The sequence below is a fragment of the Mastigoproctus giganteus genome, chromosome 1 (genome assembly GCF_048544385.1).
Source record: "Mastigoproctus giganteus isolate SK-2022 chromosome 1, ASM4854438v1, whole genome shotgun sequence".
Taxonomy (NCBI): domain Eukaryota; kingdom Metazoa; phylum Arthropoda; class Arachnida; order Uropygi; family Thelyphonidae; genus Mastigoproctus; species Mastigoproctus giganteus.
This window is the reverse complement of record NC_143575.1, coordinates 67,524,223-67,551,871: the sequence shown is the minus strand read 5'-3', so window position 1 is coordinate 67,551,871 and position 27,649 is coordinate 67,524,223. Positions and strand designations below refer to the sequence as shown.

The 27,649-nt window shown below is 36.7% G+C and overlaps 1 protein-coding gene across 1 annotated transcript in view; it reads right to left on the bottom strand.

Moving 5' to 3' along the window:
• Positions 1-27,649, bottom strand: part of Hibch (3-hydroxyisobutyryl-CoA hydrolase) — a 366,114-nt gene that overhangs the window by 156,619 nt on the left and 181,846 nt on the right. The window contains exon 6 of the mRNA XM_090380451.1: positions 4,752-4,804. Coding sequence (XP_090236577.1) covers positions 4,752-4,804 — 53 coding nt within the window. The remainder of the gene's footprint in view (positions 1-4,751; positions 4,805-27,649) is intronic.

Below are 27,649 nucleotides of genomic sequence, written 5' to 3'. Positions count from 1 at the left end.
CTTATGAAGAAAGGCTTAAGTTCTGCAAATTGCAGCATCTGGAGACTAGACATCTGGAAGGTGATCTTATTGAGGTGTATAAGGCCTTGAATGGAAGCAGGCTTAATGCTGATGGGATTCTTCCCCTTGTTCAGATTACAAACCTGAGGGGGGCATAAATTGAAATTGAGGAAAGACAGTTGTTGAATAGATGTGAGGAAATTTGCCTTTAGGCAGCAGGTGGTTGATTGCTGGAACAAACATCCATCTGTTGTGGAAGTTGATGGCTTAAATAAATTTAAGGAAGAAGTGTACAAATGTTTAGAGTGAATGGATGGGTGAAATGGGAAGGGTTTTTTTTTTTTTTGGCTGATGCTGTATAAGCTTGCTTTCTTGCATCATATGCCTCTACTAATGCTAAAGATGTATGCAAGTTTGCCCTCAGTCAGCAGGTGGTTGATTTTTGGAACAAATTTCCATCTGTTGTTGTGGAAGTAGGTAGTTTGAATAAATTCAAGGAAGAACTAAACAAACTACTGGTGGGGATGGACAAGTGACATGGAAAGATTTTTTTTACACACACACACACACACACACACACACACACACACACACACACACACACACACACACACACACACACACACACACACACACACACAGACTATTGTATTACTTTAAAAATTTTTAAGTTACATTTCTTGTTTTGCCTTTCACTCCAGATCTATACAAAAAGGGTCATTATAGAGAGCACAGTTAAGTAGTACACAGTCTCAGGCATGCACAAAAATGGAGATCAAGATTCCCAAGATGAGAGTTATGATTCCAATTAGCGTTCCTGAAATTGTATTTAGGCCGACTAGCAGATGATGATAAGCTGAGGACAGAAGAGTGAACCTCAAAAACAAGAGGGACATGTTCAGACTGGTAACGATGGAAAACCTTTTCTTGCAGTGATATTAGAGGAAGAAACAGGAGATCTAAGTTGGACAGTAATTTTGAGGTAACACTTAATGCTCATTATGTTCAAAGCTATTCATATAGTTGAAAAGTAAGCTAATTATATAGAATCTATAGGCAAATCGCAGTTAAGACTGTAGTGCATGAAAATCCACAACAATGGTAACATTACTGAATCTATGAAAATTATGGTTGCTGAGCACCTGATAAAAATTATGGACTTACAAGTTCTAATTTGGAGATAACAGTAAAGAGCCTCAAGATCATTGGCTATTACAGATGGAATATTGGTGAGTTTCTCTGAGTGAGTCACACTCAGTGGCATAGCCAGGGTAGGATCATTGTACTCCCTGCTGCCAAAATCTGGTATTGTGGCACTTTTTAGCATTAGGCAACTGGCATCTTTTTTTGTGAATGTACCTGCTGACAAAAAATCCTGGATGCGCTACTGGTCACACTCCAGGAAAATGTTTTTAGTGTTTAGGGTCAAGTGGCATTGGCAGTTTCCCACCACTCCACATTCAGTTCCCTTGTTGAATCTTGTAAAGGCCAGCTAGTATGAGTGATATGTGGTTAATGTAGTGTAGGGTTATGTTGTTCATCTGACTCCTTATCCTAGGGCCATGGAACACCAACGATCCTTAGTTACCATACCAGGTGAGGGGAGCCAGGGCAGGTAGTAGTGATCAAGTTCTCTGGCTAGGTGAACTCTGGAATCACCTGAGCTTGCCTGGGATGGCCCCTAAAAAAAAAAAAATAAATAAATAAACATGTGTAGAGGAGATAGTGTAAGTGATGGAGTATAGGTAAAGGTGAAGGAGGTGGATGATAGCCCACCAGGAGAAGTCTTGGGGGGGCAAGGACCTGGGGTTAGGTAGAGGTTAAAGTGTTAGGGCCAGGGTGCCCGAAGTGGGGTTACTGGTGAATTAGTTAGTGTCAGCCATGGATTTCTCTATTCCTCGTATGGGCAATGAAATTGAACAATGAATGTAATCTATGAATCATTAATGTCTAAGTGAAGCCAAGTTTCAGCCAAGGTTTTGCTTTCAGATTGTCCAGAGAGCTTGAATTCAGTCTACCTTTGAAGAGTTTAATTACACTCCTAGTCCCAGTTGTTCAGCAAATTTTTCTTCTCTTTTCCACATAGCTGGCCCAAAATATTTTTATCGTATGAAGTTCAGCTAGGTCATCATACCTTCTTCTTCTTCAATGTTAAGAAAACTAGAACTTTTCAAGTGTTTTCAGTCAGGATCGACCTTTTCTTCTGTAGCGCTCACTGAACGTTAAATAATTCTCTTTGTTGATTGTTAAGGGAATCTTGGAAGAATTTTGAAATGAGCAGCAATATCGATTTTTTTTTTAAATAAATTTGTCCTCCTCATTGGCCTTCTTCTATTAATCAGCATCAAAGTTTTCACTTTCTTTTGCCCAATCACAATGTGGAGAAAAGGAATTGTGAGAAGTACAAGTAAAGTTTGTAGTACACTAAATTTTCTGTTTATACTCCGGCACAACAACCAAGTCAGTAGAGTTTACAATAAATCGTCAATGCAAATATTTATTGTATTTAGTAGTCACGGGCTTGAACCCCGGTCCCCTCAAGGAGCGTGTGCTATGCACTCTCGCTCCTGACCACTCGGCTACGTCAGGCCTATCATAAATGCTAACTGCAGCTGGTAACAAACTCTCTTAACAAATTGCAAGTTGCTTATCAATATAAATGTGATTTTATATTAGGGAAGAACGTTGCAGTGTTCACACACTGTAACTGAATATACCACATTGGAGAAAATATCTTGTCCCCCCCCCCCCCCTCCAAAGGTTATTAAAGTTTGAAAGTTTCCCATGTGAGATTAGCAGGTCACTGATATGTTTTTTTTTTTTTCACATCTCTATTTCCTTCCCCACCCAACAACATTGGCTTGCTAATACTTCTGTACATTTCTCTAACAGCACTGCACCTAACTAAAATTTAGATTTTTTAATCAAAAAGCTGATTATAATAAGTGACACAAATTCAGTGCATTTTAATGATTTCAATAACCAGTTATCAAATTAAGCAGAACAACTATTGGTATCTACATCTAATAAAGATATGACCTCCATAGCCAAGTGGTCATGAGCGGAAGTGCAGTAGCACATGCTCTTTAAATAGATCGAGATTCAAGCCTCTGATTGCTAAATACGGTTGTTCTGCCAACCTGCACTGGACCAGCACGGCAGATTTTGGTCCAATTCCTTCAACATGATTGAAGGAATTGGACCAAATTCCTTCAACATGATTGATTCCTTCAACATGATTTGTTGAGGAGGCTTCCATCCATAATGGATTGATAATGGCTGCAGTTTACCTTTTTTCCCTAATAAAGATAAATTACAAACAACTAACAAACAAGGGCTGTTCAAGAATGATCCTAATTTTTCATGAACAACTGCACTGCTTGCTATTTCTAGCTGAGCTGCAGAATTTAAGACCAAACAAAGCTGCACACTGACTCATGCGCACAGTGTGACCTTGGTGGTCAGTAAAGTTTATGCCTGTTCAGTTTTGCCTATGTAACTATGGATCTGCCACACTCAGATTTTGTTCTCGTCTCAAGAAAACATCAGATGAGCATATGAAATGTTAAAAGAAGCTTATGGTGAATCTATGTTTCCACATAGCACAGCTCCAAGGTGGTTTAGAATGTTTAAAGATGGACCCAATTCAATCACAAAAAGTGGCAGTGGTCCTGGAGCTTCAACCACTGATGTTACCAAAGAAACTATAAACACTGCTTCTGTAATCGTGAGAGAAGATTGATGTATAACAATAAGGCAACTGGCAGAGATGTTGAGATTATCAGTAGGAAGCACGCATGGTATTCTCCATGACCATTTGGATATGACATGTGTTTGTGCATGCTGGGTTTCAAGACTACTTACACCTGAGCAAAACCATGTTTGTATGGAGATTTGCCAGGCAGAGCCGTGCCGAAGGTGAGGTGGAGGCTCTTGCCTCAGGTTAAAAGCTGAAAGGGATGCCAAAAGAAATATTAAATAATTGCCAACGTTGCTATCATTAACAGTAGGGTGCAATTTTTCATTCTTGCCTCAGATATTAAAATGGCTTGGCAGGGCCCTGTTGCCAAGAGCTGCAATGGATGGTTGCTGAAGATGGCAAGGTTTTTCAGAAGTTGATAATGGTGGATGTGGCTTCATCATTTTGTAAGCAACAAAGCTCTGTTTGGAAGTCCATGTCATTGCCAGCATCAAAAACTGCAAAATTTGTGGCTTCTGCAAGAAAGGTTATGGTTGTCTCTTTTTTTACATTCAAGGAATGGTTTAACCAGCATGTTGCGCCACTTCGTACGACTGTTACACAGACCTTATTACAGAATTGTGCTGCACACTTTGCGGGATCACATTTGATAATAACTGTGTGCAGGTGGGTGGCTGCATCACGACAATGCATGACCATACACTGCACCTACTGTCATTGAGTACTAATGTCAAATGTGTTCCTCATCTGTCTTACAGTCTGACCTTGCACCCTGTGATTTTTTTATTTTTTTTATTTCCAAAGTTAAAGGAGGAGCCACGAGAAAAACACTTCCAGTCATTAGAAGATGTAAAGACATCGGAGGCAATTCTCAAATGTATGTCAAAAAAATGGGAACTACTTTGAAAAGGACCATCAAAATATGGATGATTAATAAATGTGTGTTATGAAAAAAAATTATGATCATTCTTTATTGAACAGCCTTGTATATTTAATCCAAATGCAATGAAAACAACTCCACTAATTAAAAAAAAATCATTTAGTTACTTACTCCTCCCATAGTTATCCCATGAATCAGAGCCACATATGGAGTTTGAAGCGTTCCTTTAAAAATGAAACATATAAAAATTATTTTTAGATTTAAAATTAATATCAAACTATAAATTATGAAGAGAAAATAATAATAACTGGATGTCCTATATACCTTTCAATACAACAGGTGCATACTACACAGCAAATAATGTAATGGCTTACAGCCTTCATTTTCACACCATGATGGTAATGAAGCTTAATATTTAAAAATTGATCGTTACTCATTCTTTAAACACTGATTGTTATTCATTCTTTAAACACTGATCATTGTTCACTACTCTTTGAAAAGTCCTTATTAATTCAGTGTTTGAAACTATTTTTTTTTTTTTAAATGAATATTTTGTGCTTTCATATTTAATTGCAAACTAAATTTTATATGCAGTGCTTTTTACATATGATGTTCAGTTGATATTTGTTCTTCATGACACCCATTTAAAAAATAAAACAAATAACTATTATGAATAGGAGGAATTTCGTTAATCAAGTTTTAATGATGACCAATAACAGAGTTTAAACTATTTGTTGATTTTTAATTTTAATCTAATGATAAACAAAAACAGGATCTTAAATTATTTAGGCAACTACAGTACACTGGCAGAGAAGTATAATTTATTCATCATCATCATCCAAATCTGTTATCCAGTGGATTTGCAGGTCACTACATATCTTACACTTTTTAGGAAACATTAGGAGGTAGAGAACAGTAATTTATTCATCATTCAAATCTGTTATCCAATGTGTGCGTGTGAGCAGATCATACACTGCAAATCAGTCCTGGACAATCAGCCATCCATTCACTGATTAATTTTCTTCCCTGCTATTCCCATACCTGCCAACTTTTAGAAATCAAAAAACAGAAGACTTTTAATAGATATCTGTAATGTTCCAGAACTACATTCTGCACAAATGATATTCCTGGACTTTTCATCCAAATTCTTCCATGATTGCTGGGATTTTCACATATGACTGTGTCTCCAGCATACTGAGATTGATTGAATAACCAAATAACATCCAACCAATGGCAATCCTGAGATCGGAAACAGCTCATTTATGTGAGAGGCCAAAGAAGGCGGACAAAATTTGAGCAGGGTAACAGAAAAGATACAGTCAGTCAAATTAACAACCCACTACAACAATGGTATCCAAAGAGACATTTCAGAATGTATAATTTATAGCTTATTAAGAATGGGGTAATGCAATTTATGACTGAACTTCTTGTTCTTTGCTGAGAGGAGTGAAACTTCTCTCAGCAAAGAACAAGAAGGTACAGTTACCATGGGCTCAGGAAAAACACTGGAAAAATGCTGCCTGATCAGATGAATCCCAGAATGTGGAAAAAACAAACTGAGTTCGTGGACCTGCCGTGTTTCAATAATGCATGATGGTGGTTGCAGTGTAATGGCAAGGGGGGAGAGTTTACCTGGTGCACGTTGGATGCCACAGGTTATCTGCAAATTGTTTCTGACCAGGAGAATTCCCCTCAAGGATGCATTGTATCAATTTGAGAATGAGTTCTACTAACAGGACAATGCATCATCTCACAAGACCATAACTGTACAGCACTGGTTCCAGGAACATAAAAGTGAATTCAGCTTACTGCAGTGGTTTTCTCAATCACTAGAGGTCATTCCCCCACATCTCCACAGATGGAATAAGCTCTTCAGAGTATATCTGCTACCATTCAATTGCAGAAAATGTAGGAAGCAACTGAGTCAATGTAAATCAACATCAATGCAGCACACTTTTGACAACTTGTTGAGTCCATGTCACAATGAACCCAGGCTGTTCTGAGAACTAAAATGGGACCTATTCACTATTAGGTATGCATACCTAATCAAAGCACTATTCGGTATATAATTATACTGGCACATGGCTGTGATCACTATACTTAGATTTAACATGAACAGTGAATATATTGTTCAATTCAGCAGGTCCAGACTTGAACAAATAACACAAATCAACTAAAAATCTGAAGAAAATGAAATTACTGGAAAATTGTAAGACATCTCTCATTATTGGAAAACTTTGGATTAAATCGGAGTTAGCAAGTATGCATTTGGCTGTAGTTTATCATAATTTTAAAACTGTATGCATCTCTGCATTTGAGGATGCTTTGCGATGCCATCTAAACAAATGGCATCAGCAAAAGGTGAAACTGCCTTCTGTTTAAAATTCAGATATGTTATCATGATAGATGTTTTAAGACAAGTCTCTTGTAAGATGATCATGGGTAACCCTGATTGGCAAGTACATGCTTATGAGTGAATAAGGTATCTCACTTCGATTAGATACTTTATTCACAGATAAGCATGTACTTGCTGATCAGGGTTTTTTTTGTTTGTTATTTGGTTTTTAGGAGCATCAGCAACTAAGGCCATATTGCTCCGGGATATGCGGTGGTCATTCCCTGACCTTTCCACATCCTCTGTATTTGGTGGTGACGGGCTCGAACCCCGGTCTAATCAAGAAGCGTGTGCTATGCACTGCTGCTTCTTCCCACCTGGCTATGGAGGCGCCGCTGATCAGGGTTACCCATCACCATCTTACAAGTCTCTTGTAATATGATGCTGATCAGGGTTACCCATCATCATCTTACAAGTCTCTTGTAATATGATGCTGATCAGGGTTACCCATCATCATATTACAAGAGACTTGTAAGATGATGATGGGTAAGCCAAGCACTGTATGGAAGAAAATTTTCCAATTAACCATCACATTAGATGTCATATAAATCTATGCATGCCAAAGAAAGACTCAGAGTTCAAGCATTTTCTATCAGAACACCAAAGGCAGCACTACCAGTAACCAGATAGTAAACAGATAACCTTAAATCCATTATTTAAAATAACAACTGAGAAGCAAGTACTCATTAAATAAATCCACATTTTTGAAATTCATAACATCATCCTTACACAAGATGACCGCAACCACAATACAGGCATACCTCGGTTAACGTTACCTCTGATAACGAAGCCTCGATATAACGAAGTCCGCAATTTCAAGCCCCATTTAACATAAAAAAATATTCCAATTTAAGGCCAACGCCCGACAATCATCCGATTGGTGACTGACGGCGACTCGTTACGTATTCCCGAGTGCTCCCGAGCTGCGGGCATGTCTGTTATAACAGTTTTGCGTGTCAATCGCGTAATTTAGTTGTTGTTTACATGATTGACGTTGTTTCAGTGTGGTGCATTGCAATAATCGACGTAGGTTCTTTATAGCATTACATAACGTAGATTTTGTAAATTTTAATAGAAATATTTTTGTTTTAGTTAATTAAAATGTCAGAATCAAAGAAAAGAAAAGCAATTTCTTTGGAAACTAAACTAAATATCGTACGACGTGTTAAAAGCGGCGAAAGAAAATCCGATGTGGCACATTCTTTAGGATTAGCGCAATCAACTTTAACAACCATACTAAGTCAATCAGAAAAAATAAAACAGTCTGCTCAGAATTGTACAGATGTTACAGCGGCAAAATTAACTCGCTTAAGGAATCCAATTTTAGAAAAAATGGAGAAAATGTTAAGTTTGTGTATAGATGATATGTCACAACGTCATATGCCTTTAAGTCAAATGGTGATTCAAGAAAAGCATTATTTTTGTTTAATCACCTGAAATCTAAACAAACTGAAGAAATTACGGAAACCTTTGGGGGCTTCTCGTGGTTGGTTCGAGAAATTTAAAAAACGGGCCAGGATTCATAGGGTAAAATTAACAGGAGAAGCTGCAAGTGCAGATGTTGAAGCTGCAAATAAGTTTCCAGAAAAACTAAAGGAAATAATTGAACGTGAAAATTTTCCACCAAATTAGGTGTTCAATGTTGACGAAAGCGGTTTGTTCTGGAAACGGCTACCAACAAAAAGCTTCATTTCTATTGAAGAAAAATCAGCTGCTGGATTTAAAGAAGCCAAAGACCGTTTAACGTTACTCTTTGGATCAAATGCCTCTGGTGATTATAAATTAAAATTGCTATTAGTTTACCATTCAGAAAATCCGAGGGCGTTAAAAGGTAACATAAAAATGAATTTACCTGTAATATGGAAAGCAAATAGAAAAGCGTGGGTTACCAAGGAGTTATTTACTGATTGGTTTGTTAACCACTTTTGTCCTGGAGTAAAACGGTATTGTCAAAAAAACAACTTTGAAGAAAAAGCTCTTTTGTTGTTGCTCCGGGACATCCTACTGATCTTAACACGTTGGACACATGCATTCCTGTCAAAGTTGTGTTTCTTCCAGCAAACACAACTTCCCTGATTCAACCATTGGATCAGGGAGTAATAGCATCATTTAAAGCTTATTATCTGCGTCGAGAGGCCTCCGTAGCCGAGTGGGCAGGAGCGGGAGTGCAGTAGCACACGCTCTTTGAGTAGACCGGGGGTTCAAGCCCCTGACTGCTGAATACGGTCGATCTGCCAACCCGCACTGGACCAGCGTGGCAGATTATGGTCCATTTCCCTCAGCATGAATTGTTGAGGAGGCTTCCACCCTGCAGTGGGTTGATAATGGCTGCACTTTTTTTTATCTGCGTTGAACTTTAAGCAATTTAACTGAACTAGAGGATAAAGTGGAAATGACAGTTAAAACTTTTTGGAAAAACTACACCATTAAAAACGCAATTGAAAATATTGATAGTTCTTGGAAAGAAGTCACTAAGAAATGCTTAAATGGAGTTTGGCGCAAAATATGGCCAGAAGTTGTACTAGAAGAAGAAAATAACATCCAAGAAATTAGAAATGAAGTTATCCAGATGGCTCAATCAATAGGTTTCGAAAATGTCGATGAAGAGGATGTTAGAAATTTATTGAATGCAGAAGATGATGGTTTTTCAGTGGAAGATTTAGAAAACCTTGTTAGCAACGAAGACAAAGATAATGAAGGCGAAGTTAAAGAAGTTCCTGCCGAAAAAGTGTTAACAACCAAAGATTTAAAAAGGTGCTTAAATGACATTGAAAACGTTTTAAATTTTTTTAGTGAAAATGATCCCGATTTAGGAAGAAGTGTTATAGTTAAGCGATCAGTGTTAAATGCAATAACTCCGTATAGGCAATTGTTAAATGAAAGAGAAAAAAAGCATAAACAATCAACTTTAACCTCATATTTTAAAATGTGATTTCACTTTGTATGTAAGTTGACTGTTTATTTAATAAAACTTTTCTTTGTTCGAAAAAAAGCTTTTCATTTTCTTTACGTAGGAACGTATCCCTATTCTGGCCATAGTATTTTTACCTCTGAAAACGAAGTTTCGCTTAACGAAGTAATTTCGTGGAATGCATCCTATTCGTTAATCGAGGTATGCCTGTACTTATTAATAAGTATAAGGGTAGGACATAATAATGTATGTTCCAAATATATGTTATATTGGAACTTAAGTTTAAAATAAAGTAATTTTTGCTTTAGAGCAATGATAAACCAGTGACCAGATGAAACACTGACAGCGAAGTAAAAAAATTCTCTAAGAACTTTGCTACACCATCATCACCAACATATTTAGTAGTTATGTGGGCTTGAACCAGTCACTCAAATGTGTATATGCTCATGCTTAACTACTCGGCTATAGCAGCCTTCCAAGAATTGTAGTAAATACTTTTAAAGACACAAGATATCATCACTAAAACAATAACGCTAACTCCAACAAAAGTTGAAAATTTCAGATTATCATATATGATTTCAGATGATGAGATCATTGCACATATGAAACGGCAACTATATATGACTAATGGGAACACAATCAGACAACCAAATCTGATGATATGAAGTAAATGTGAGCGAAGTCAATATATATCTTGGTTAAGTACTTTAATTAACAAATCAAAGAATTTAGGGGCATACAAGTTAAGTAATGATTTCCTTTCATTTTACTTTGCATATGGCTCCTCCAAAGCGCAACACAACTATGGTTTGCCACATTTTGTGCAGTTTCTAATACAAATAAAACAATACTATGAATTTTTCCTTGTACTCCTTTTTTCAAAATTAAAGTATAACTTACTAAATTAAGAAACAATTTTGTCTTTATGATTAAATGTCTCTGAAAACACACAAATAAAATTAATTTTCAAGGTTTTATTTTACTGAGCATCAAAGACAAAAATATATTTGCTATAATCCATTGAGAAATTTTGATTTTTTTAACATTATGATAAATAAGGGCATCTTCATCAGATGTTAAAAAAATGTTTTCGATCTCCAAATGTTTCACTTATAAAAATCTAAATCCAAAAAACTTCTGCTTCACTAATTTTAAATATTTTTAAAATATCAGATTTTAAATTATAAATATGAATTGCAGCAAATTAATTTTAAAAATGTTAATTCCTTCTTCAGGTTATCAATAAACATGTATTTCTTTCTTTCTTTCCCTTTTTATAATTTTTTTTCAATTTCACACTATTGACCAATACAGTGAAATAGAAATAATTACATATGTAATCAACAGAAATAATTTACATATGTAATCTGTGTGATTACCCAGTAAAATACTTGATACCTAACAGACCAGTCCCACTATATATCATATAAAAGTCATAGCACAGTGCAGTTTCAGAAAACCTTTTTGTTCGTGGATGCATTTTGGCTTTAAAAAATAACCACACATCCTCACATCTTAGCTCACTTAAATATGGGGTGTCTGGACGATGGGCAAAAAAAATTTAAAAATTTATTTCTCAGAACTGATTTATTATATGTTCAATTCAGCAGGTCCAATTATATTTTTACAATTTACCTTTTTCAGACTGACACAAAAAATAACTGAATAACAAACTGTCACTATTTGAGTGTACAATCAATCGTACCTCATAGGTACAATTGGTATTATTATTAGCCATATGATGCAAGGAAGCCTGAGGCTTATGCTGCATCAGCCAAAAAAAATTTCCCGAGTTACCCTGAGAGAGAGAGAGGAATCACCAAGAAAGAGAAGGATGATGATATCCAGCTCAGTATTGTTTTTTTTGTCTCACAAAGTCCTTTAAAGTTGGGAGTGATTATAGACAACTGAATTCTCATGGCGGGTGCAACAACCAGTCTGTAACAATATTTAGATTTTGTAGGTAATGATATTTAGATTTAAAAAAAAAAACGCATGTGCAGCCTGTACACACGAAAGATGTTTTATGTGTAAACATCTTTGACGACACCTACTAAATTTCGAACAACTAGAACCGAAATCATGAACGATGCAATTTATGCTCACGCCCACTACTTACTCTACTGAATTAATGTTAGTGTTAAATAGGATACACAGGCCAACTGCTTACTCTACCCAATCATCGTTTGGAAGGGGTTAGGCCAATAGCCTAATTACCCATTTAATTGTAGGCATTTGATTGTATAGTATCATAGCAACAATACAAGTACAGTAAACCCCCGCGAATAGTGGGGGTTATGTTACTGAGAAATGCCCCGAATACTGAGTTATGGCTCCCCTAGTAATAAAAGGGTTCCGTTCCAAAGTATGAAATATACAAGAAAAACTAGTCTAAAATTTTGTATTATATGTACCTTCATAATATGACTATGTACATAGTGAAATACAAGCATAAGGCATTGAAAAGAAAATAAGAATCAATTTAATATTAAATGTAATATTTAATATAAATTTCAAACAAATTTTTCAAACCAGCACCTTTGCTAGCTAAAAAACTTATCCCGCCAGTGATATCACCAGTTTCGCTAAAGTGTTGATAAAGGTGTTTTGCCTTTTTCACGAATGATGAGTGAAATTAATGGAATTTTATTTTGAGTTCGGTCTTCTATCCACAGATTTAAAGCTTTTTCCATTTTTTCTAATTTAACATCACGAGTTACAGAGCAAAATTTTGAAGCAATTAGCACATTTTCACGGACACTCTGGCGGATTTTTTCTTCCGATTTCTTGATTGATCGTACCATTGACTCATTGATTTTATAATGTTTTGCCACTGACGAAACATTTTCACCATTAGAAATTTTGTCTAATAACTCAATTTTACCTGCTAATGTCATCTCCTTCTTTGATCTTTTCACAATTCCCTTGTTATTCATAGCCAAATTTTTGTACGGGTTAGAAAAGAACTTGCCCACAATAAAGTCACTTTCTTTTAACCATTAACATACTTGAAAAAGTCTGTTTACACTAACACACTGCAAAATGGTAGATTTTTCACTTTTGTAAACGTATCAATTTATAAATTGATAAATTTATAAGCATATCAATTAAAAGCAAACGACAAAATCGTCCATGACAAGCACATAACACTTACTGAACAAGGATTAGCAGAGAACATCCGTGTTCGCGATTTTGTCACCCCCCCCCCACTGAGCGCTGTTTTGACCGGGAAAGATGATTTTAACCACGCTCATGTTTTTTTATGGTGGAAAATGTTCACGGCGCTTCAAAATTCACATTTTTTTGGGTTTCATTTTATATTAAATCAGCGACCGCGAATACACGAAACCACGAATACAGATACAGCGAATAGCGGGGGTTTACTGTATTTTTAAAATCATACTATTATGTTGCTCTGTTATGCTTTTGTCGCAAATTACACATGAAGCGCTAAGAGATCTGCGAGAAACGACAGTATCCATGCATAATACGTTATTTAAATTATGGCTCAGGATTTCAATGTATATAAGAGCAAGATGGTAACGCTGCACATTCCATTTCACAATGAGGAAACATATGAAATATGTCAAGATCTATGATGACAATGAAGAGCTCATACTAGTTCATAAATTGTATGAACAGGACTTGCACATTCACATGATGATGATTCAAATGATGTGTCAAGACAACGATGATGTTGACCCTGATGAAGAATGCAGTAATGACCTGAACAGCCTTTTAACGTGACTGCGAGAAGACCCCTTTCGAAACTTTTACAATCATCCAAACAGTGAGATGAATGAGAATCTAAAGCTTGCCATGCTCAACTGACTCACGCAATTGCAAAGAGATGCGAAAACTTGATGACCAACGAGGACTTCTTCAACTTAATGAGAATGGCCAACGACAAGCAAAGGATTCTACTCATAGATGTAATTTGGAGGCTGTTATCTTCCAATCGAAAACCGATTCAAATATTCTTGGCCGGCCCAGCTGGTTGCAGAAAAACATTTATGTCGCCTGTTGATGAAATCAACACACAACTGCTTCTGTAATACAGACGGGTACTGTAACATCTACATTACATGCACTTCAACTGGTAAGGCTGAAGCACATGTAATGTAATGATCTTGGATGTGCTCAGAGCTAGTTTATGCAAGCTTTGAGCACATCTAAGATCATTGCCCTCAAGATATCCATTTCTCTGGTTACCAAAAGGTTTCTGCCATGGGTGGCAATGGTTAGCCCAAAGCCCTAAGTGTTATGCCCCGAATCATAAACATTTTTCCACAACCAGCGGTTTATGCCAGCTCTCAGCACATCCAAGATCACATCCCATGATTCTTTGCTTTAAATACTTTACTTTAAATTTTGTAAGATATCCATTTCTCCAGTTACCAAAAGGTTTCTGCCACAGGTGGCAATGGTTAGCCCAAAGTCACTGAAGTGGTATGCCAATAATCATCAACGTTTTTCCGCCAAGAGCTGGTTTATGCCAGCTCTGAGCACACCCAAGATCACTTCCCATGATCCTTTGCACGATCTCCTCTCCCAACTCCATTTTTCTTTGTTATGAAACGGAAATGACGTCATTTCTATGTTGAAAAATTGTGACAAATTGATTTTACTTCCGCACAAAATTTAGTAGGCGATCTGCAAGATCACCCCCCATGATCCTTTGCACGATCTCTGCGATGTGGAAATGACATCATTTCCGCATTGCAAAATCGTGACAAATTGATTTTACTACAGTCTGAAATTTAGTAGGTGTCACCAACGATGTTTACACATCAATAAGTAAAATTCAAAGTGGCCATTACGGAAATTATCCACAGATCCCCGGGAATTGTTTGCAGATTGTTTGGGATCAGCTGGAGTACAGTTTGGGAACCACTGGCATAGTGCATATGATCCTAATTCTTGATGATTGGCTGCTTAGGACAACTGAATTTCAAAATGCACAACAACTTGCGTATGCAGATGACCTTATCATTTTGGTGAATGGAAACTCAAGATCTGATTTAGAACTCTATGCCAATAAAGTATTCTTTGAACTATTTTCTTGGTCTTCTAAGAACAAATTGAAATTATCCCCAAACAAATCGAAGATCATGATTTTTAAACACAAATCAGACTATGGCAGACCACTAGTTGTAAAACTTGACAAGGAATCACTTCCACTTGTCCAAAGCACCAAATTTTTAGGAGTCATCATCGACGACCGCTTTTCCTTTACTGCACATATTCAACATCTGTCTGTCAGAGTTTTACCACAATGCTGCTCCAAATTACCAGACAAAACTGGGGATTGAACACTAAAACCCTGCATCTATTTTATAATGCTGCCATAATCCCAATTACAACCTATGCTCCCGGCCTTTGGTTTAGATGTACTGCACTCAAAACTGTACAATCCAAGTTATCCACTATTCAATGCTGTTTTCTCCTTAGTCTACTTCACGTTTGCTGAACAGTATCAACTCCAGCTCTACAGACTCTTGCAGGCAGCATACCACTTGACCTGCATGTTGTGTTTAGAGGGCTTTGCTTTTACATCCGCAGAGGCATTTCTACGGAATTTCAGGGAATCATTGTTAACCGTCAGGCTGATCCCAAAACTGAACGAACCCGATGCTGGAATTTGTTAGTGAACACCTGGCAGAATAGATGGAATTCTACCGAAAAAGGAGCTATTACAAAAACATTCGTTCCTGACGTAACTGCACTATTTTCATCATCCACGAAAAAATGGTTTTCACCTTCACTGTTTACCTCCTACATACTAACTGGACATGGTTCACTTAACACAAAACTCTACCAATTCAGACTTTCCAATACAGTCTCCTGTCGATGTGGGCTACCGGAAGACTCTCCTCACATACTTTTTGAATGCTCTATTTACGAGGACCTAAGATTGGCTCTTAAGGCAACAGTACCAAACTTGTGTCCCGGAGGTGAGAAGATACTCATTTCTGTCCACGTGATAAATCATAATACAGCCTGTTGCCTTGTCTGTCGTCCTGATGATGTCATATACAAAACTGTTTTGGTTTTCAAGAACATGCAAAGGTTTTAACAGATGCTGCACTTTTCTGACTCGTCCTTTATCAAGACTCTCTGCAACTAAATCCTTCCTCTGCTCAGTGATACCATCATCGACCAGAGACTTCTGATACCACTCCAGATTAACAGAATTCAAAATTATATCTAGAAATTGTTCCTGCTGATCTTGTTTAAATGACATTACTACTTCTGTTTGACAGTACACCTTTTCTCTTTGTGGACTACTTTGGGCAGCACTGCATAAAGATGTGGGCAAAGATAAAGATTTTATTTATTTTTTCTTTTGTTTTATTTGATTTTTTTTTAAATTTATTTATTCTTTTTTTTTTTTTTTTTTTTACTTTATGCTATTCTCTTCCTTATTTCTTTGTGCGTGTGAGCATGCTGTTGCCGGCTTGCTGGCACAGGATTCTTCTGAATGGCTCCAAACTCTCTTTGGACATTCAGTGCGTGACTGTTGAGGTTGGCCATGGTATACGCGTAGTTGTGGCCTACCTCCCCATGGTGTAGACAGACACTGGGCAGGCTTTCCAGGTGATCGCCTGCCTGGTGACAAAATGGCCAGAAACAACTAAACAACACAACAACTGGCCTGTTACAGTGCTCTGTAACCATCACAGTGTACAAAGACGGAGTTGAACTTTCGTTCAGGTGCCGTCCTACATAAGATACTATACATGTCTACATAGTGCATATGATCACATTTCACCCTACTGCCACCACTGGAAAATTTTACATTGTAGACATGAAATTGTTCAAAAAAAGGAGAGACAACATGGATGTTACAAGTATTTCATGATTACATTCCCTCAAAATATAATCACTGTCCTCTAGTACAGTGGTGTACAAACTGTGGGGTGTACCCCCTATTGGGGTCATGGGATAAATTAAAAGGGATCACAGCAATTTTTTAATAAAATTAGTTTTTTTGTACATAAAAGCTAAAAAAACTGTTGTTAAAATTACTTTATCAATACTGCAGGTATAGGGACCTTACTACTCAAACGAAGTCTGAGATACGAATGAACCCCACTGCCACTCTTTATTTTTTAGGGTGATTACATTTGGGATGCAGGTGGCATTCTAACTTAATGTCCTTGTCCAGAATACACCTTAATTTGCTCACTGGCTATGGACACAAAGAAAGCAGCTGACTATTGCGACTTTTCAGTATGTATTAATGCTTCTCATACTACTCAACTGCTGGGCGGCAATCCCTTTAGGTCTTAATTCATGCTTCCTACAGCAAAAATTCTCAAATTGCCCAAAGACCAGAGGTGTGAATATGCAGTAAATATATGTTATATACCAAATCTGTTGCATGCATGCTTCATTCTGCTTCATCATTCAGTGCTTTCATGTCAACTTGGATGTGTTTTTCATTCTTCTCCTACTTTTTATATTATCACTGTTTTTAAGAAGAAGAAGAAAAAAAATATATATTTTACCATGGACAACTGGGTAATCAGAACAAAATGGCCGAGGAGCAATGACAATAATGTTGCTAGAGATATTTCAGAAGCTCAAAGCGTAAATAGAAATATATCATGTGAAAATTTGGACACTAATGTTATTTCAGGAGTAGGGCAACCACCAATTTCTGGTAGAGAGCCATCGTATTCCAATTCAAAAGGAATTAAAAAGAATAGAAAATATCAAGAGGAATTTATGAAGTAAGGCCACACTTACAATTTGTTGATGATGAGCAACATCATGTGTGCGTAACATGTTGGGAAAAACTGGCTAATGAAAGCATTAAACCTATTAAATTAAAAAGACACTAACATATGAAACATCCAGAGCTAATGAAAAAAACTGAATCCTTTTTCAAAAGACAGGTCAATGCCATACAAGGTCTGAAATCTTTTATGAAGAAACATACACAGTTCCTTGTAAAGCTTTAAGAGCATTGTTGGAAGTTTCATATTTAATATGAAAAAAAAAATTTTAATCGCATACTATTGCCGAATCTCTTGTTCGCCGTGCTGCAATAAAAATGATTTCAATTATGCATAGAGAAAAACTACAGCAATGATTTAAATACCACTCCTCTATCCAGAGACACAGTCTCAAGGCATATTACAGCTATCATGGACAATGTAAAATTCAGTTTATTTAATCGATTCAGAGAAAGTCCAATTTTTGCAATACAGTTAGATGAATCCACAGATATTTCAAACCTTGTTCAACTTACGAGGGGGTATCAAAAAGTTCGTACCCTGACAATCAGCAGGAAGATGCCGTTTTTATTCAATAATTAACATGTAAAATTTCATTCCCGTAGGTGATTATACACCCTCATAAATTGAACAAGGAAGGACGCTTTGGTTGACAAAGTGGAGTATTGAGCAGTGATCAAGTTCCTGCATTTGCAGGGAAAGAAAGCTCAGGAAATTGATGAAGAAATGAAAGCTGCATATGGGCAGAATTGTCCCTCCTATGACATTGTAAAAATGTGGAAACAGGAGTTCCAGTGCGGTCGTATTAATGTCTTTGAAGAGAAGGAAGGCCGTCAACATCCACAGACAGTGAGACGGTTGCAAAGTTTGAGCAGCTGGTGCTGAGTGACAAACGTGTGACAATTCATTTCATTGCAAATGCAATGGGAATTAGTTATGGGTCTGCCCACAGAATTTTACATGACCATCTGCACATGTCTAAGGTCTCCGCACGATGGGTTCCAAGATTGCTGATGCCTTTGCAGAAGCAATGCCGAATGCAATGTTCTTGCCAACCGTTGGATTTGTGTAATGTGGATGTTGAGAGCTTTTTTTTTGATCGGTTGGTGACAAATGCTGGGTGTACCGGTATGATCTGGAGACTAAACACATGTCAAAAGCAGTGGAAGCACACCTCCTCCCCACCTCCCAAAAAAGGCAAAGACCACTCCATCTGCAAAGAAGGTGATGTTGTCCGTGTTTTGGGACAGAAAAGGGATTATCCTGATAGATTAACTACCTCGTGGTTCCACACTTACCGGAGAATACTATAGAAATCTTTTGAAAAAGAGATGATGCTTTGAAGGTGAAAAGGCATGGAATGTTAACCAAAGGTGTTTGTCTTCTGTCAGACAATGCACAGGCTCACGAGGCCGTTGCCACCACCAACTTTGTTACCCAGTGTGGCATCAAACTACTGCAGCACCCACCCACCCTATTCTCCTGACCTAACACCATCAGACTTCTTGTTTCGAGAAATGAAGAAACCATTGCATGGACGCTGTTTGATTTGTCTCATGAAGTCATCAATTAAGTGGAATCGTGGTTTTAAGCAAAAAGTGCAGACTTCTATGATCAAGGCATTAAACAACTGATCCATAGATGGAGAAATGTGTTACTATACATGGAGAGTACTTTAATCCTTTTCTATGTACTCTCCATGTATAGTAACACATTTGAAGTATCGTAACACCTGTGAAGTTTCACCTTTCTAGGGCTATTATTTATAGATAAGGGTAAGAACTTTTTGATACCCCATCATATTGTATATGTTGGATGCTTTTACGAGGGAGATATTTTGGAAGATTTTCTATTTTGCAAAGCTTTGGAAGGAAGAAAGACAGGTGAGAAGATTTTTTATGTTATAAATAATTTCTTTCAAACAAAAAATCTAACGTGGAACAAATGCTTCGCAATTTGTACTGATGGTGTGGCTGTATTAACAGGATAAAATAAAGGTTTAAAAGGCAAAGTAAAGGAAACTGCTTTAAATATAGTTTTTAATCATTGCATTATACATAGGGATTCATTAGTAGCAAAGGAAATGTAAACTGATTTGCACAAAATTTTGAAAGATGCAGTAAGTGTGATCACCTTTATTAAAAGTAGAAGCTTAAATAGCAGACTTTTCACTGTGGTTTGTAATGAAATGGGATCCACTTATGAAACACTTCTTTTATATATGAAAGTGAGGTGGTTATCCAGTGATAAAATGTTGTGACGTCTTTATAACCTCAAACATCAGTTTTGTTTTTATTGGATAAAAATCAGAACCTTACTGAATTGTTTACAAATTTTTTGAAAATTTTTTCAATCCATTTTCAATAAATTTCAATTTATTGAAAAACTTAGTTCCTTGTTTACATATTTGAAAAACTGAATGACTTAAATTTAAGTCTTCAAGGGCAGGGGACAAATATATTAATACTCAGTGATAAAATAGAGGCCTTCAAAAAGAAGCTTAATCTTTGGAAAACTGAGTTTGGGCTTAATAATACTGAAATGTTCTCATGGTTTTCTGATTTTGTTAATAGCAATAATATTGACATTTTACAATTTAGGGATATCAGTGCCACTGACATAACAATGCTAATTAAGAATTTTTTCAAACGATTTAATGTATCACCAGAAAAAAAGTTGTATTAGATTTCTGATCCCTTTGCTTTTGATATTTCTTTATGCCCCAAAATTACCATTCAGCAAAAGGAAGATCTTATCGACCTGTCATCTAAAGAAGCTTTCAATTACGTGCCTGTTTCAATACTACAACTTGTGAAAAATTTTGGCTTTCTCTACGAATATCAAGAGTTATTGAAAATGTTGATACAAAGATTGCTACCTTTCAAATCTACATATTTATGTAAGGTTGGTTTCTCAAAATTAACAGCTATAAAAACATCATAGTGTCCAGACTTGATTCAGAAGATGACATGAGATTAGGAATTTCAAATATCGTGGCAAATATTATTGGATATCCAGGCTCATCCTTCTCATTGTTTTGTTTCGTAATTGTTCATTTTTTATTGTTTTGTATTCTAAATTGAGAATAAAAATTTCATTTGTTATTTTTGTTATATTCAATTAAAATATCACACAATTATTTTAATGTGTAAACTATGGGGCTCCACCCCTGCTCGCTTTGCTTGCCAACCCCCATGCACACTTTTCTACGTAAAAGGCACACTTGTCACTGATCAATATCTAATCAGGAAATGGCCTATGTAATTATTTACCTGCACATTTGTAGTGCACGTCATTCTCAAGGTCAAATAAATATCCCTATGTAATTATTTACCTGCGTTTATATAGGTTACTTAGGAAAAGACCTGGTGAAAATACAGACTTTGGGTACCACTCCATACTTTGACTAAAAGTCGGAAGAAGGCAATGATTGACAGGTGCTACTCACTGTTTTGCCCTGCCCCCTTTCATCTTAGGGGGCAGGGGGAGGCATAGGGTGTTTATCACCCCACTTTCCACTGTTTTAAAATTGGGAACTTGTTTTGTGATTTTAAAACAGCAGGGTGGGGAGCATAAACACCCTACCTAAGCTAAGACCACCCCCCCCTCCTTGACAACACAAAACAATCAGAAACAAAATGCATTCACAATAATCACACAATCATAGAACTTAACCCTACAATCACTCAGTTCTATGACCATGCCCACTGCACGGAAACAAGTGGTATCCAAATAATAGATTTTAGCCAAAGGCCTTTTGCTTCGGGTTTCATAATGCATGAGGAATATTGTTCGACCTGAAAGAACAGAGCAGGATTAAAATATTTAACTGAACTATTTACAAACTACACAAATATTTAAAATATTTACAACATACTAAACTACTATTTACAAATGCACAATATTTATTGATATACATTTAATGGCTACAGCAGTCTTTAGCACTTTCTGGATGTACATGCCCTTCGCTGAGTTAAATTTTGATAAAACTTCTGATCTCCATAGGAGCAGGCGGAACTTTATTCCAACAGTCAAAGAGTGACTGTTGGATATTTTGAATCTTTAGAAATAAAAATTTTAAAGAAAATAAATGCAATGTTTGAAATGTTACAACTATTGAAAAGTAATAAAACAATATGAGTATGTACAGTGAATGGGAAAAGGGATATTAGCTGGCTTGCACACACTTCAAGAAGAGACCAAGTGGATATATTAGTATTAGCCATATAGCAAGGAAGTCACAGGCTTTTGTTGCACCATCTAAACAAAAAAAAAAAAAAAAAAAAAAACAACAACAATAATAATGTTAATAAATAAATAAATAAAATAATAAAAGAAAATAAACTGCCTATGTGTTTCCCCTCCTCACATAGGTAAATATCCAGGTGACCTTTGAATTTATCCAAGCTATCAGCATAAGTTACCCACGGATGTAACATATTCCAGTAATTAAAAACTTGCTAATTAAAAGAAAACTTCCTACAATCCATTCTAAACCTTTTCACCATAATTTGAATATATGGCCGCAAGTTTTGGAATCATTTATAAAGGTAAAATAAAATTTGGCCTTCATTAATTTTACTATCCTCTCTAAGGTCTGTAACACATACGTTTGAAGCCTTTTTTTTGTTATATAGCCACCCTTTTGCAGATCTCACCATGTGGGTTTGCCCATTTTTAACTCTTTAAAGAGCTCATCCTCACTCACACATCTCCCCACTATAAAGGTTGGTTGACCTTTGCTTCTGCTTCCTGGTTGATAAACTGAACAGGTCCTTTGTATTGATCTGGAAAGATCAATGCAAAGCAGAGCAGTACCGAGGGTGAGGCAAACAAGGCTCTTGCCTTGAGTTAAAAGCTAAACGGGGTGTTAAAAGAAAGATTAAATAATTGCCAACGTTTTTGATTTTATGTTTTGATTATTCCAATCCATTTATCATCTTGCTTTTGCAAGACGAAAATCTTTGTCGTGTCCCTGTACAGATATTGAGCTCTACACGACAGTGCTATCTAGGGCGCCACCATAGTTGCCCATTTTTATAACCTCTTTTTATTTTTTATTAAAACGTGTACCAGAAATGTATTTTAAATAAGTAATATTCTTTTTAATATATTTTTTTTTTTTTTTTTTTAAATATTTTAGGGGAGTGCACAACTTTTTCATTCTAGCCTCAGGTACGGCCCTGATGCAAAGTACCTATTCAGTTCATAAGCCAGGTTGTTCTAAGGCTTTTCCATAGCCATTGTGCACAGTCCAATCTGGTTTATTTCTTCTTCTTCACTTAATTCACATACATGAAAACCTCCTTGTCCTCTTTGCTCTCTTAATCTGTGGTTCCTTACCACCACCCAATTCCCAGTGGATCCTGAAATGGCCTCTGGGTTAGTGTATCATTTATAGTGTTATTTGTGATGTGGCTTCATGGGGTTCCCCTAACTCTGTGTTAAGCAATGTGATGAATAAAAAACTCTGTAAAGGCCAGATTTGTGTAGGTTAGTGAGTGTTTGTGAAGTGTTAGTATGAGTTTTGCTGTTAATCTGGCCTCTCAGCCTAGAGGCTTGTGTTTTCACACAAAAACCTCTAGGTTACTATCCAGCACCATGAGGAGGTGGGCCGGGTAGTAGAGAGTATGAAGCACTGGTGAAGCAAACCCTGTGGTAGCCAAGGTTAGAGACGGGGAGAGCCCAGTGTAAAAAAAAAAAAAAAAAAAAAATTAGAAGGTAGTAGTGGAGAGATAATAAGTGGCAGGGACAAAAGTGGTAAAGAAAAAGAGGAAATGGTAGTGAAGATGCCCACCTGGTTGAAGGGGGAGACAGCAGAGGGACCCCCAGGCCAGGATGCTCATCCTGTCATGGGGAGGGTGGTACCCAGGTTGGGGAGGATGAGGGAGTGAGATGTTGTTGTTGTTGCTTGGGTTTTATTGGAGCATTAGCGACTTAGGCTATAATGCGCCAAAACCTGGTCATAAAAAGTAAAATTTTCAGTGGCCTAATGATTTAGGTCACTAAGTCAAGGTATGAAACAAGTATAAACTAAAAGATAAATATCAGTAAACAAGTAACTATAATAATAAGATTTTTTAAATGTGACTAAAAAGGTTTACTGAAGTCAAAAAGCTAAAAACAGCAGACACATTGTCATTGTCAGATAAAATCTGACTGAGTGTATAAGGCTCAGTCAGATGATTAAAAGCAGTAAAACGGATATTGCTAAAATCTGGACAGTCAACTAAAATGTGCCTAATTGATAAAATTGTGCCACAGGACTCACACATAGGAGGGTCATCAGCCCTCAAGGGAGTGAGAGAACAACCAATCTAGGTGGTAGGAATAAAGGTACATAGGAAAAGAGATTCCTATGTTGGAGCACCTGTTTTTGTGCTCTTTCCCACAATGGTCAGGGAGCAAGCCATGCTGGCCAGTGTCTAAGTAGGCAGGGCGTGGTGTCTGCTTGGGTGGGCAGAGGCCATAATGGCCATCTGCTCACCAGTCAACACAGGGTGGGGTGGGGCAAATAGGCAATTTTCTCACTCATGCTCATTCACTCTCTGCTCTCATTCTGAGTTTATTGTTTTTTCTTATACAGTGGATTCCGGTTATTTGGGCCAGCCGTTTATTTGGGGCAAATCTTAAAAAACAGAACCCAATCAAGAAAATAACCAGGGTTTACTTCGCTTAATTGGGACAACATGCCGTTTAATCGGGGAAGGAGACTGCAGCACTTGAGATTACTCTATGATTGTCTCCGACCATACTACGTGGTTCGGTCGGATTTCTCGAGGTCACACAACCATAAAACAATTTGCAGTCACCTGTTTATTGGGCTTTTCTGTTAGTGCAATCTAAACGGATAGTAAATTCGATCTTATTGAATTTGCGATAATACCGACAGCTGGAAATCTGTGGGTTATTATGGTGAAATGTGTTTACTCTTACATGACCTCTTCAATCTTATAAAAAAATTAATTTTCATAATCTTCTCTTCATTCCTATTTTTAAAGCTTCATTACTTGTTACTCCGTTCTCACTTGCACATATCCTGTTACTTGCAATTTGTGTGCTCCGTGTTCTTTGTTATTGATTGCTTATCTTTTTACTGTTTTAAATTTTAACCCCCACCCACAAATGTCAGTGAACAGAAATGTCAACTAGTTAGTATGTACGTATTAATTATTCCGATTATCATGTATATTCTTCTGATTTTTACATATTATTTAATTTTTTAATTGGTAAGGTAATAAAGGGTAAATTTGTGCTTGATATACCTTTACTTTTATAGCCTGTCGATAACATTCCTCCTATTTTCGCTAATTATAATCGCTGTTTAATAGAATTAAAATTCAATTCACAAACGTGATCACAATGACCAGCGCTTACTACGCATAGTATAGTGAACGGTACTTTACTATGGTGACTCCATAGTAACGTGATTTGATTGTACAGGTATGTTCGTGTCAAATGGCACCTGGGATTTCTCCCAACTCTGCTGATTTGATTGTACAGTGAACCAATTGTAAAGCGGGGGTTCATTGTATTTTAACTATTTACGTGAAACCTCGGTTAATTGGGGCAGCCGGTTAATCGGGCCAAAATGCACTAGTCCCAATGTGTCCCAAATAACCGGAATCGACTGTATTTTATATTATCTACTCTTTTTTTTTTTTTTTTTTTTTTATTACACATGTAGAATGAAAAGAAAATTAATGAAAGAGTCTGAAAAATTGAGTGAATATGCTGGGCACCAAATGATAGAGTGAAATAGGAATTGTGGTAAAAGGGAATGAATGTTGGTTTCGGTGAAAGAGAGTGACCCAGTAAGGGAGCAAGAAAGAGAAAATGAGTGTTATGGTAAATGGGGCTGAGTGAAGGAATGAATGGAATTGGCTACATGAATACACAATTAGTAATAATTGACTTAGTCTAGACATGCTAACATAACTTGATCAAATACTAACAGCATCGACATGAACACTGCGCTTCCCTGCCCGGCCAGAAAGATATGCATCTGGAGCTGCACAGCAATTGAAAAATAATAGTAAGTTGATGTGCCCAAGGAGTGCAGACCAGAAAGAAAGATCCAAACAAATGGGATGAATGCCAGAAAGATGAATGAGAGTGCGAGTGTTAAAGAACACAAACTACATACTGATAAAGCTAAGTATTTACTAACCCCTAGTTATTTGTTTTCTTCTTAATCTAACTTTCTTAATCTTAATCATTACACATTAGTATATTAAGTTACATAGAAAGAGAATGGATGTGTGAAAAAAATAAAAATAAAAAAGTAAATAATATAAAATGTAAGAAAAAACAAACTCAGAATGAGAGCAGAGAGTGAATGATCATGAGTGGGAAAATTGCCTGTTTGCCCCACCCCACCCTAGACTGACTGGTGGGCAGATGGCCGTTATGGCCCCCTGCCCAAACAAGCAGACACCATGCCGTGGCTACTTAGCCAGCATGGTGTGGGATGCAGACACTAGCCAGCATGGTTTGCTCCCTGGCCAGGGTGGGGTAGAGCACAAAAACAATTGCTCCAAAATAAGAATCTCTTTCCCTATGAACCTTCATTCCTACCACCTGGATTGGTTATTCTCTCACTCCCCCATCCCCCAATCTGGGTGACACCCCCCCTAACCTGGTCGGTAACCCCACTGCACCTCCCACCCCATGACATGACAGACATCCCAACTTGGGGGTCCCCCTGCTGGGATAAATTCAAAAGATTCTGCTGGGATGAGGGAAACACATAGGTAGTTTTTCTTTCTTTTATTTATTTATTAATGTTATTATTATTATTTTTTTAAATGGTGCAACAAAAGCCTGTGACTTCCTTGCACTATATGGCTAATACTAATATATCCACTTGGTCTCTCCTCTTGCAGTGTGTGCAAGCCAGTTGTTTCTCTGAATATCTGTTTAGCTAATATCCCTTTTCCCATCCACTGTACATACTCACATTGTCTTATTACTTTTAAATAGTTGTAACCTTTAAAATGTTACATTTATTTTCTTTAAAATTTTTATTTCTAAAGATCCTAATTTTTTATGTGATGTGTTTAATTATTTTGTCTTCTATAACTCTCAGCTCAAAGGGTTGAAATAAGTTTAAATCCGACATCACTGACTGTTGGAATAAAGTTCCACCTGCTCCTGTGGAAATCAGAAGTTTACCTAAATTTAATTCAGTACATCTAGCATGTACATCTAGAAAGTGCTAAGGACTGTTGTTTCCATTAAATGTAAATAAAATGTTTCACAAAAGGGTGAAATGTAAATTTTAGTATTCCACAATTATCGTGATCCTTTCAATTCACATAATTCCTTTATTAATAAAAAAAGTTTGGTCATACGCAAATAAAATAATGTGTTTTTATTAAACCTAATGAAATCATTAAAATGCAATCATTAAAAATAAGAATTCAAAATTATCAGGATCTTTTTGTCCAATTATAGCAGCACACTGCAAGCATGTGCTTTGGGGCAGTTTGAATTGCTGATGAGCATTGGCAATGAAACCCCCATGATGCTGAAGAACACTGAAACTCAGCAAGCAATAGGAAACTACAAATTCAAGAAAATAAAATAGACCAGATACAACTCCCTCCAATCCACTTGAACCAGAAGCATGGTCTGATTATGGGTATCGGTAAGATCCTGAACCAGCATGCATACCAACACTGATGTCCAGAGTATGGGAGCAAAGGTCATCCCAGGCTCCAGGATAAAAATTTGGCACTATCCCAGGGGTGGAGAACCTGTAGCCTTTTGAGGTACCAGTTGCGGCCTTTTGTCTATTTCTCTCAAATACAAAATCTGCCTTTTATTTCATGACATAACACCAAACTCAAAATATTTTTAAGGTAAATTTTATCTATTCTCTTTTTTATATATCGTTATTCTCCTTATATAATTTAGTTTACAGTTTAAGTTTAAGGAAATGCAACATGAAATAATACACAACTGTTCTAGACTCCCTGATTGAAGAATACAATGAAAGGTTTGCTGATTTTGAGAAACA